The following is a 12,732-nucleotide window of genomic DNA, read 5'->3' as shown; positions in this document are numbered from 1 at the left end:
GGTTCTTTATCACTTAGATGAATTTTCCCCTAATTGTATCCTTTAACTCCAAAAGGGGTTTGGGGACATACTTTGTATGAAGGATGCTATAGAAAACAAAGTTGCCTTGCTAGTGGTTCTGCTTTTATATTTCGATCCACACAACTCTCTGCACACCAATTTGCTTTCTCTTTTCCAATACCCATTTCCTCCTGGGGCTAGTTCCTGGGACAGAGCTGTCTTCAAATAATTTAATTATCATGTGGCATACACCTTTTTAGTCCCCCCTGAAATGGTGTGTGATGTCTTCGGTTTACATCACTTGTTGGAAAACACTCCAAAGCATTGAAAAACTATTAAATTGTTACAGTATTGGATGCCAGCACACAGGGCTATTAGTCTAATTCATCCTTCAGATCAAAGCCCACACAGGCAGCTCTCCTGCCTACAGCTATTTTCCTTTTACTTTCCTGCTTGACAGTAGTCCCTCATATCCCTCTGTTCTCCTCTCTTTGAACATACACATTTTCCTTTAGTCATGGAAATATAATTTATGTCTATTATACTGCATTATAGATTGCAGATCGGGACAAGCGTGAGTTACTGCCTGGATCGTCTGTTTATTGTACGTCGGGTTTCTAAAAATAAATAAATAAGAAAGCCACCCTGCTTCGCTGGGGAGAGAAAAAATAAGAAGGGGGAGGACTTGGGGGCTGGAGAGGGTGTTGGGGAGGGGAGCTGGAGTCTGTTCTCAAAGTTTAATTTCCAAGCAGGGACCTTGAAGCATGATTTATTAACATCATGCTGTTTGCTTTTGTCACGTTGTGGATGTGGCGGGGGAAGCACTGGCCCCGCTCCAGCCCAGACCACCCAGCGAGCCACGCAGAGCTACCGGCAGTGCACACCCCGGTTCAAAGGTTCACCCCCAATCCACCAGCTCCATCAGTCACCAGCACCCGGCCCCACCACCCCACTGGAGGCGAGAGCAACAACAACAATAACACCCCCCCCCCCAAAAAAAAAAAAATAAAAAAAAAAATTATATGCTAACAGGCGGGCTGTCTGGGATGCAAGAATTGCAAAAACAATCCCCACCCCAACAGGGAGAGTATGTGTGTACGGAGGAGAGGGAGAGTGAGGAGGGGGGAGAGAGGGAACGAGGCAGACAGAGGGGAGGGAAGAAGGGAGGAGGGAGCCCTAGCTCTGAGAAACATCACTCCATCTCTCTCACTCCACAGGAGCTGAGCAAGGAGCAGGACGATGTTTGACAACACACAGTACCCCTATAACTGCTTTAATTATGATGGGGATGATTATCCTACCTGTAGTTCTGACGAAGAGAAAAAATTCACCAGACCGGCATATAGGTAAGATGAAGTTTTTCCAAGTCCCCTCGTCTCTGGGGAGGATTTTGAGCTCTGGGAGAGTGGGATCAGAGCACTCAGGGCAGTGGGCTACCTTGCCCCAGGTGTGCATGGTGGGGCTGGTCCTGGTGTTGACACCGTGGTGGGCAAATTTCCCCCCCCCTCTGTGTCTGAAGTGTTCATGATTTGTTTCTTCTTGTGCGGGGTCACAGCAACTCTGGCATGCTGTTGAGCGACCAGACCTCAAATGGTCTCTTTTGACCTCCAGGAGCCATAGGAGAAGGGGAATTAAATGTGCAACTTGCCAATGGGGGAGTTGGAAGTAGATAATCGGTGCTGTGGTGGAAAGATGCACAGTGTAGTGCTCACAGGTCCTTTCCAGGAGCAGGCAAGATCTCTGGTAACAGGGCTCTGAGCCTGGTCGGTCTCACTGCAGCCTTTCAGCCCAGGGAAACTTTTCTGATGGGGTTTGAGAGGTGGCTGAACTTTCTTTAATCCTCTGGGACTCTGCTCCCTGGAAGTAATGCCTGTGTTTTGTGCTGGTTATTGGAGAGCAGAGGCAGTGACTGCGCTCAGGGCTCGTCCCTCAGACATCTCGGGTTAGGGTGCAGAACTGGAGACCAGGGCGCAGGGTGCAGAAAAGGAGAACTTTTGGAAGTGGGCTCATAGACACACGCTTACCTGTGTAGTCCTAATAATGGAATATGTGGGCAAGGTGACGCTGTAACAGCAAGTTTTCCTTTTTTCAGCTACATTGCCTTAATTGCAATGGCCATCCAGCAAAGTCCTTCAAATAAAGTCACCCTCTCTGGCATTTATGACTTTATAATGAAGAAATTTCCTTACTACAGATCAAATCAAAGAGCCTGGCAGAACTCCATCCGACATAACTTATCATTAAACAGTTGTTTTGTGAAGGTAAGACCTATAACTATATATTTACATACACACTGTGCATGGCTGAAAAAATATGCAGGAATAATCCCATCACTAGGAAAGAAGGAAAAAGAGCAGCTGAGCTGCAAATCATTTAAAATCGTCCTGAGTTGTCAGTTATAGAGATAAAGAGTATGTCCTTGTCTGATGTATGCTAATAGATAACAAATTGAAGAGGCTAGAGTTTACATCCTATTCATATAATGAAAGAGAATAGGCTTAAAAGTCTTGTCAGATGTGTTTACACCATTCTTGAATGTAAATGAATGCAGATGTTAAGCAGCAGCATCTGTAACACATACAAATACTGAACTGCCTTTAAATAAATACAGGTTCCCAGAACAGAAGGGAATGAGAAGGGGAAAGGAAACTATTGGAGCTTTGCAACGGGATGTGAATCCATGCTGGATCTCTTTGAAAATGGGAATTATAGGAGAAGACGGAGGAGGAGGAACATGAAAAGGGAACATAAAGAGCAGAGATCAAGCAGAGGGAAACGTCCTTCATCCCCCGATATGTCTCCTATGGACTCTGCTTTTAACAGTATTTCCTCTTCTGAAAGTAAACACGAAAGTATTGGATCAGGACCAAGACTACTGGAGCCTCGTGGGTTTGCTCCAAACAACATGACCAGCAGGCAGAGCCTGAGCAATTCCTCCTTAGCAAAATCGGATTCTGAAATTAAATTCAGCATCGATTACATTCTTTCAGCCCCCGACCCCTTGCCTGTCCTGAGATCTCAGTACAATATGCAAGATAACAAATATCATCTACTGGAGGCCCAGCAGATTAATCTCCAATTTTGGACAATGTGATGTTATTTAGACGTGGTAACAAAATCTGAGTTGCAGTGTATTCAGCAGCCTCATGTCACTGAAAATCAGCCATCTGCCTCTTTTTTTCTCTTCCTGAGCAGTATACAGAAAGGGTTACTGATTCACCAGCTGGTACTCTGTCTATCCCCTAAGAACTTTGCTAAGGTTAAAGTCTAAATAACTTTAACCAGTATCAGTTTTTGCTATGCTGAAATCCATGAAATTATAGCTTTGTTCTCTAAAATATCCTGGACATCATCAACCACCACACAGAATTTTATTTTTCAAGCAGAATCCAACAGAAAAGAGACTTGCTCATCACCCAACACTTTATTAGAGACAAGTGAATTGGATTCCACTTTCACTGGTGGAAATTAGTATCAATTCCACCAAAGTGTATAGGTCAGATCTTGAGCTGATCTAAAACAGTGTAATTTCGTTGATATGTGCTACCTGAGAATGTAATGATTTGGGTGGGGGGGGAGGGGGGCTTTGTTTTCTTAAAAGGAATCACAGAAAATCATCCCGTCTTCCCTTAATTTTTATTTTAGCATCATGTCTCAAACTATTGTGTACTATGCAGTTTTAATCCATCTTTATTTAGTAAATGTAGCTATTAATAAGTGTTTAAGGTATATTTTTGTCGATATTCAGGACAGAGTTGTTTAAACTGTTAAAGTTGTATTCAGAAAAACTCCACAAAAGCAAATTGCAAGGCTGTTGAACTCTGGTAGACATTGATGGATAATGTGGCAGAGGCATAGGGTCTCCTAATACTCTGATTTAAAAGCAAAAATAACACTTTCCCCTGGCACTATCAGAACGCTCCCTGAGATGCTGCAGGAAAGTCCTTGAATGTATTTCATTTAGCAAGCATGAAGGGAGACACATTTTTCCAAGAAGCAGTGTTCAGTGTCAACCAAAGCCAAAATTTCACCAACCTGCTTTGAGACAAGTTGTATATTCTTATTAAACAGATTTTTATTGATCCTTCTTGGAAGCAATTACTGAAGTGGCACCTGATACATTTTCAGCAAAGCTGGTGAGATTTATAATTTACAGATAGCAATGCTAGATAACGAGTGCCATTTCTAATGAAAGTCCTTTCATTACATGCAGCAGGGTGTTTCAGGACAGAACCTGATGGGCTATGATGAAGTGTAACTAGCATTTAAGAACTTGTTCTTATATAACTTGCTCATGATAAATTGCTTCCCAGTACCTAACGGCAGCATCAGCAGAGACACTACAAAATCTTGGTTTTGGCTTGGCTACTAAAAACTTCGCCTATTAAAGATAAAAGAAAAAAAAAATACAAGGATTCTAGTGGTTTTAAGCAATTACATATATAGAGATAAAATTATCTTTACAACATGAGCTAAAGGTAAATGAAGGTATATGAGATAAGACTAAGCAAATTGTGCTAGAGGAATGCTCAGGCATGACTTGAATTTTTATGCAGAAGCTTTGACATTTCACTAAGTTATTTTACGTTGTGTCTAATATATACTGTACATTTATACTATATATTCTTATATATTGTTATTGAGAAAAGGAGCAATATTACTGCACTTATATGTTGTAAAAATGCATGATGTATGTTGCTATGATCCTGAAAGTCCTGCCATGTACTGAAAATTTACCATCAGCAGTATTTCATGCCGATTGGTAATAAATGCTCATTTTGGGGAAAACTATAAAACTTGTTATCTTCTGGCATTTCCATAGCATGCAAAAGTCTTTGCTTCTTCTTCAAAAGAGCCAAAATGGAAAATGATGTCAAAGTCACATCACTGCATGTCTCCCAGACTGTCAAGGGATGCCTTCTTGTGACCAAATTCTGCCTTCAAATGGGAGTTTTCAGTTCCCTGTGAATCAATGGTTGTTCTAGGCTACTATCTGAAAGCAAAATTTGACTAATTAGACCCAATTGATCGTCTGTTTACACTGATGTTAGAAAAAAAAAGAAAACCTCTGGGGTCACTGGAAAGATGGATTCTCATTTGAAGAGAAATGAGAATTTGCTCGTTTAGTATTTATATTCAGTAGTCAATAGGTGTGGGAAGTATGTCTGCAGTGAGTATCTCAGTATATGCATGCACTCACATGTGTGTCGATATGTGTGCAACTCTACATTTGTATATTCATGCTTCATACGCATATTTTTTCTTGATTGTTTTAAACATGGCAATGCTGCTGTTAAGCTGATAGTTATAGTACACATGGCACTATATTTGAAATATATATTTTTTGCAGTGAAATGTGCATATGTTTCTTACTATGTGTTCTTTGTTACTGCTGTGAGCAAAAGGTAACTAAATGACAGCAAAAGTTCCCACCAAGCATACACCTTGCCCAGGTGAATGCAGTGGGCTGCTGAGACCAATGGTGAAACAGTTACGGCTACTAAGCACTACAGGATAAATGCATTAGGAAAGGCAGAAATATACCCACACAGATTTACAGCAGAGCTCCAAAACCATTTTCAGAGAGATGAATTAATATTCACAAATAGCCATTTTCTTTGCTCGCAGTAAAGTGCCTGCTAGGAGACACTGTCATACTTGAGTTTCCCTAACACATAATCAAAGAAATTTGTGTACAAATAGGTGTTAACATTTGTTTTGCAAAGGATATCAATCATATTTCAAAAAATGAAGGGACATATTTCAATTTACCCAGTATATTATATTCTGACGACTCCAGAAAGGTTTCCAGCACTTAAAGTGAATGGCATTTAATATAGAACAACATAACAGGGGTGAGGGCTAGACGTGACCTTATTCAAATGTCGTCGCCATTACAAAGCCATTCCCAATGTAATTATAATTAAATACTTTATGCCTTTCTTGCAAATCCTCTGATCGATCATTGATATTAACATTAATATTGTATTACCCCCGAGCAAATGTCTCCCACACAAGTGTTATGGATCACCAGGTTTCCATTAACAAAGTTGTGAGCTATTGCTGTATGCTGGTCGTGGATAAATTTACGTAAATTACCTTTTCTCAGGGAAGGGGGGGAAAAAGTCTAGGGTTTTTTCTTATCCCTGCACTCTGAGTCCAGTGCTATTTCTTCAGTTCCATCACAGCCTGCCAGTTACTTCCATACAGCCATAACCAAAGAAAGAGAAAAAAATCTCACAGGAACATCCCTCCTTGCCCCTCACTGAAGCAGGTGAACATTCCCTAGACATGGTTGAGAACAGTTTAGTGTCTGGGTTAAAAGCTGAAGCCAGGGCTGAGCAGTGCATGCAGGCTGCAGGAGGGGGCTACCTTCTTATGGGCAGGATGAAGACAGGGTCTGCACCCCACCGATGCCATTCCTGGGGTGGTTATGCTGGGCACAGCTGCCAAAATAAGCAACGGTAAAGGTGTTTGGCTGAATCCTTAATTTCATGGGGTTTTCCTGATGGCAAATGGAAACCCAGAAGGAGCCTTGGATTTCCTAATCCTAAAAAAGCTACTTTCCCTGGGGGGGATGATGCTGCCTGTCCCAAGCCCAGCAGCAGGGGAGCAGCTCCTCCCTGCCTGGCAGGGGAGAACAAGCCTTTTGTCCTGTCCTCTTAGGATCATAAATACCTTTGCAAAGGGAAAGATGAAAGGTTTCTTCCTGGGGAGAAGCTTGGTTGAGCCTTGCTGAGGGACCCCGGGGTGTTCTCTTTATGTATCAGTTTAAAGAAATGGTTCCCATGATAAATCAAAGATTTTGTGGAGCTATGCCAGGTTACTCTGCACTGGTTTGATTTCCAATGATTTAATATCTTGGGCTTTTGTCACTGATGTAACAGAAATATTTTTTTTACATGGCAAGATGATGCTCTTGCTGCAGAGCAAAAAATCCAAAATACACAGGCAAAGATGCAAGCACCTTTTTCCTACCACCAACATGAAGAGCCTAGATAACAAATACCCAATGCAGTTCAATGTGGTTGACCTCAACTGCTGGAACATCTCCCTCATGGCACAACCTTCCCCTCATTATGGGAGCTAAAACCAAACCTTTTCTTTGTCAGTAAAGCAATGTTGCCCTACATTTTCTACAGTCAGATAGACCCTACTGGTTCAGTCCTATTAAATCACAGCATAAACAGAAGCTGTGTTCAATAAGCATTTGAAGGGCAAACCATGCTAGAGAGCTGGTGTTCACCATGACTATATTATGTTGTGCTGCATCTTGTTGCTTGGATTGTCATGGCCTTCCTCAGCCATGCGACAAGTTGATCCTCAAGTACTATGCGGGGCAATCTGCATGCTCCCTCAAAGATGAATGTAGATTTTCAATTTTGGACCATTTTCTGCTCCCAGAGATTTTTCCTTTTGAGTAGGAATTGCGTGTTCAGGTCCAAATGTAGTGTGTCTTTCCACTCTCTTTCAGGTAGAGGGGACACCCTGGGTGGGAAAGGAGTATGGAGGGACAAGCCTTGAGGAAAAAGCTCTGCTACACATCTTCCAACAGTATAGTGCTGGTTGGGACTCTGTAAATGGTTTGGTGCAAGGGTCCTTGGGACTGTGTATCAGGTCTATATTATCTTGCAAATGGGCAGTAGCTCCCAGTGTCCCACCACACTCAAGCTGGGACACTGCACCACACTCAAGATGGTCATTGGTCCCACCGCACTCAAGAGGGACCCTAGTCCATATGCTTGCATTGCGCCTAAGCAAACAGGGCCTTAATCTTCCCCTCTGGTAGTGTAACACTTCCTTACCTGTGATCAGCACTTCAAATCCCAAACCCAAAATGTGGAAATCCCACTCTGATCATTCCATCTGGACTCTACCCTCTCTAGATCCTCTGGGGTGCATTCTCCTTCCAGCTCTGTGGGTATAAATCCTTGAAAATCCATTAAATTTAGTGCAATTGCTTTTAGAATTTAAATAACACATGTGAAACTGAACTTTGCATTTTGTACCCAATGTATCTACTCACACAGTCTGCCAAATTGTGCCAGCAACTTATCTTCTAGATAGCATTCATGAATGGTCCTGCCTCCTTATTTTGCCTCAGCTTCCAGCTTCTAATTTCTTGCTCCAGAGCATGGCTACCATATGCACTGCAAGGCACAAAGAACCTACTACATACTGTCTGTCTCTCTTTTACTGAGAATGTCTTTCTTATTGCACATAGGGTCATTAAACTAAAGACCAGGGTAGGTCCAAGCCCTATGGAACTCACACTGGCATTTTTTTACCCAGAGAGCTAACATAAAATAACAAAGTAAGCTGTGCTCCCTCCCACCCTAGCTACAACAGTTGGAGGCAAATCCAACTGTGAGAATTTTGCCTGAGAAAGAACTGCAGGATTTCTCCCACTGTGAAATCCAGCTGTTAATTCAAACAGAAGGGATGGACCTGACCAGATAGGCCAACTGGCTTGTTTCCATCCCAAAGTCCATTGTGTTCCACAAGTTCCTAAATTTATGGTTGTGAAGGTCTTCCAAGCCCTGTAACGGAGTATGGCATGCAATGTTTTTGTTATGGAATGCACGCTGCAAAGGAAAAACAAGGTTTGAATTTATCTTTCAAATGAAGATCCTGGAATCTCTCAGGATAAACAATCTAAATTAGGAATCAAAACACGCCATGTTTCTCACCATAAGTATGAAACTGAAAATAAGCACTTACAGAGTACTGTCAGAGAAGAAAGCTAGAAGTTGCAATAACCCAACTAACTCTCTTTTTGTCATGAGCATTTCTATGTGTGCTCATTGTCACTTCCTAGCAGGGGATGGCAATGTGCAGCAATGGGAACAACCTTTCATCTTTAGGGGACTGTCATTCTGTTGGACTGTTTCAGAAAAAACATTTTGCATTTCAGGATTGAGCTGTCGTTATTCACCACCAACATTTATGTTAGGTGCATATTATCTTGTCTTGCTTTGAGCAGGCGGGAAATTGCAAAATGCTCTTTGACTTAACAGTGCAGCTTTCCTGTTGCTACAGCTCCACAAAAGAACTGTTCTGACAACTCTGCTCCCTTTCAGGTCTTTGTCAAAGATGCAGTGAAGACTTAATAGGCTTGGAAGTTTGTTCAATTTTCAGAGTGATATCAGCATATCAGTGGCTGTAATTAAAAAAAAAAAAAAAAGAAACTTCCTGAAATTTGCATGGCTACAATGACACTCTTTCCCTCAGTCATAAAAATCTTTTATTAGTACTAGTACTTGGCCTTACAGCCCCATGTATGTGAATCTAACTACCCCCCAGAAGCTGCAGTTTCCATAGCTGCTAATGGTGAAACACTGTCATGTTTTCCTTTGTCCAGGAAAAAAATTAGGATAGAATCAACTTTCCTCTTGAGCCCAAAGGCTCCACTGACCATTAGCCATCTGTCCCAAGCAGATCAGCTCTAGCTGAAAATCCTTTCTGAGTTTTCATGCACAGATATTTATCACTACATCAAAATTGCTCCCTGTTTCTCCCTCTATACCTTGAGGCATTAGGTCGTGCTTGTATTGACTGCCATCAGTACCCTCTGTTGCTGTCTTCTCCTTCCGCATGGACTATATGAAAATGGGAAACAGAAGCAGTTTTTCCATAAAATGAATCTGGAAAATAACAGGTGCAATGAGCTGTGTTTTGTGATTAATCTGTCTCAAGCTTTTCTAAAGCTAAGGGCTATATGAGCAATTATCAAGCCCTGGGAGGCATTTCAGTACTAATCAGCCCATAACATTGTTCTGCACTGGAGCATCTGGGACTGGCTTCATCAGTTGAATCCCTGACTCTTATGAAATGAGTGGGAGTTTTGCCATTGGGTTGAAGTGATCAAAACTTCATCTTCTGTTGCCAGAACCAGAGATTATTCAGTTTAAATGTCGTGTTGACTGCAGAGAAAATTAAATACTACCTTCTAGAAGTAATTTGATGTCTTCTCAAGACAAAATAGAAGCTTGTTTCCACAGGTTTCTTTGGCTCTGTCTTTCAGCCAGAAAAAATACTCCTTGAATTCAATGGGAGATGTGTACAAATAGGGAAGAAGTTCCTCAAAGCCCAAGGGCTGAACATAGCAGAACCAGATGTTGGCATCTGGGGTGAGATTCCTGGTGCAAAGATGTTTGTATGTTCTTTGAGAGCACCTCTGTTCTGGGGCTGGTGTACGCATCCAAATAAACAAGTTAAGCTAGGCTAATACCCAAACTTGGGATCTCAAATTTTCTTTCAGCCGGAAACTGTCCCAAATCTGCTACAGTTTGGCAAAGGGGTGACATTGTATTACTTTCTATTTTGTTTTGCTGTTGATGAAATTACAGGAAAATAAATGTTTTCAAGATGATACATTGTGTATCCCTAATAAATACCAAGGGCATTTAATATAAACTATGGACACATGGTTTGCTTTGTTGTTCTAAGTAACCATTTCCTTTTAACCAAATGAAAAACTAGTTGTGCTGTGATGCTGCAGATTATAAATTAGCAGCTCTCATATGGTTTTGTGCAATTGTTTCTTGAAGAGCTTTAGGCTACTTCAGACAAAAATTTCAAATAAAATGTGAATTCATTGAACTGTAACTTGTGGTATTAGATTTATAATAAACAAAGGTAGGTCACATAATCATGTCGTTGAAAACAACATTTTAAAATTCAGCCAACAACATTTCAATCTAGTTTTGGTTCTGGTTCTAAAGTCAAGAGGAAGCTTGGTGCTTTCTGCTTCCCAGCACGTGAAACCAAGGTGAATGTAGACCAGGTGAAGAGCATGCAGCCAGGCATGCACTTCAAGCTGGTTTGCTGAGGTGGGAGAAGAGAAGACATTTCTTGTTGACTAGAGGTGGCGACAGCTGGCTCCTGCTTCAGACAAGGATGGAGGGGTCAATTGAGGAGAGGAGTGGGGCACAATTCAGTCCTTTTTCCAGTGCTTCCTCACTGCTGGGTCTCACCTTTGCTCAGTGGAGCACGTGGGGAAGAGAAGAAATCAGGACTGGCCACAGCAGAAAGGCATCAGGTCGCCACAGCAGCAGATTGCTTAGAGAACCTGCTTGGTTTCCTACCTCAGCTACAGGAAAGAATGTACCTAACACATAGAAACTTTTTATTTTGCCCCTAAGCCTGAATTTGAATCATTTCTGTCATTTTGTTTTGGGAGAACAAAGACTATACTTGCACCTCAAATCCAACTGCAACGTACTCCTGTAAGGAATATTCCTATTAGCAAGTGAGTTTTCTGTGTATTGGGCTCTATGGGTACATGTGCATGTATACAGCACATATGAAATTGACATCTCTATCTTAATTCTAGGTTGCAATTACTTGGAGATGAAGTTTAAAATTTTTCCAACTGCCAGACTTGTGAGCTGAATGACTGTATAGCTACTGAAATTGATTATCAGGCTTCCTGTTTCCTCGCTTGTGATCTGGTAATATTGACATACGGTACAAGGAAATTGCAGACTGAACTACTAGTAGCAATAGCTAGAGGCAATTACAGAAGGAGTATTGCTGGTGGTAGCACATGGATTCCTTTATTAGATTTAACCATATTCTGATCATAATGTGTTCATTTGAGATAGAAGGAAATTCTATATTTTGTTTTTAAACTACACCCAAGAAAACATTTTAATATGTTTGTGTATATCAGGCTTTGCTTTGGAATACTGCAAGAAGAAAACCTTCTGGCTCCAGAAATTCAGGTCCATTTTGATTCTAATTGGGGTGATACATTTGTAATGTTGTCCCCTTGCATCAGGAGCAAGTCATTTTCTTTCTGCGCCTCCACATTTCCATTTGCAAGCCAGCATATAGAGTTCATGTTTGCAAAGCATTTTATTAAAAATATGCTATGTAAGCTCAAGTTATTAACCTTCTATATTATATTAATTTGCTATCACCTTTTCTGTCTTTGCTTTAGTCTATTCTAGAGCTCGAACAATTCATTCCTGCTGTCAATGACCAGTTGCCACAGATCAGTTTTGCAGAGGCCTGTCATACAAATATACATATATATACATATATATAAATACATATAAATGTTTAGAAGCTACCAGCTCTCCTTCTTTCACATGTACATTTTAAGAAATTAATATATATATATAAAGAGAACTAGGATCAGATCACAAAACTTGAAAATGTTATTTAGTTTTTTGTTTGTTTGTTTTAACTAATCTTCTTGTTTCTCATTTTCAAGATGAACATACCCATATATCCAGCTAAATGAAAGAAGCTTTCCAACTTGTGTCACACCCACTACCACCCACACTAGAAAACTTTGTGTCATTACAGCAAGCAGAATTTTGCACCCAGTTCTTTTCATAAAGACCCACAAAAAACATTTTGCTGGCAGTGAAAAATGAGTAGAGGACTCCTGTAATTTCAAGAGGAGTTGCTAGCACTGGGGATGATGGTATAGCAATGGCTGATTGAACCGGCCTCTGTAAAGGATTTCTATGCTGCCAGGAGATTTGTTCAAACCCAAGGAATTCAGGAGCTTAAAATAGCTTTTGCCACAGCAGATGCTCCCTGGATGCTAAAGCTCCTGGAGAATCCAGCCTAGCTCTTCTTGCGATATTCCCAACCCTATTAGTAGGGAAGAGCATTCAAAAACCCAAGTTCAACAAAAGCAGAGCTTTGATTTTGCCTTCAGAGAAAGTTCCCAGGCCAACCCAAGCTCATTACTTAGCATTTGCTACAAACCTAGTC

At 41.1% G+C, this 12,732-nt stretch overlaps 1 protein-coding gene across 2 annotated transcripts; it reads left to right on the top strand.

The window, feature by feature from the left end:
- The first annotated feature begins 1,172 nt into the window (after positions 1–1,172).
- Positions 1,173–4,796, top strand: FOXL3 (forkhead box L3). Of its 2 annotated transcripts, none has more exons than XM_084536773.1 (3): positions 1,173–1,346; positions 2,195–2,261; positions 2,612–4,435. In XM_084536773.1, exons 1-3 carry the CDS (start codon positions 1,240–1,242, stop codon positions 3,092–3,094), a joined length of 657 nt encoding a protein of 218 aa, XP_084392899.1. In that variant the 5' UTR covers positions 1,173–1,239; the 3' UTR covers positions 3,095–4,435. The 2 variants fall into 2 exon arrangements, with proteins under 2 accessions (XP_084392899.1, XP_084392898.1); XM_084536772.1 differs by having other exon boundaries at positions 1,176–1,346; positions 2,093–2,261; positions 2,612–4,796.
- The last annotated feature ends 7,936 nt before the right edge of the window (positions 4,797–12,732 follow it).

This window comes from Aythya ferina (genome assembly GCF_964211825.1).
Source record: "Aythya ferina genome assembly, chromosome: 15".
NCBI lineage: Eukaryota > Metazoa > Chordata > Aves > Anseriformes > Anatidae > Aythya > Aythya ferina.
The sequence above is the reverse complement of the archived record's forward strand: the minus strand, read 5'-3'. Positions and strand labels throughout refer to the sequence as shown.

Bases quoted from the DNA above. Each gene is read 5' to 3' on its own strand.
- FOXL3 (XM_084536772.1), top strand. From the start codon at position 1,240: ATGTTTGACAACACACAGTACCCCTATAACTGCTTTAATTATGATGGG. The intron at 1,347-2,092 runs GTAAGATGAAGT...TCCTTTTTTCAG, and splicing joins TTCACCAGACCGGCATATAG to CTACATTGCCTTAATTGCAA. The intron at 2,262-2,611 runs GTAAGACCTATA...AAATAAATACAG, and splicing joins TAAACAGTTGTTTTGTGAAG to GTTCCCAGAACAGAAGGGAA.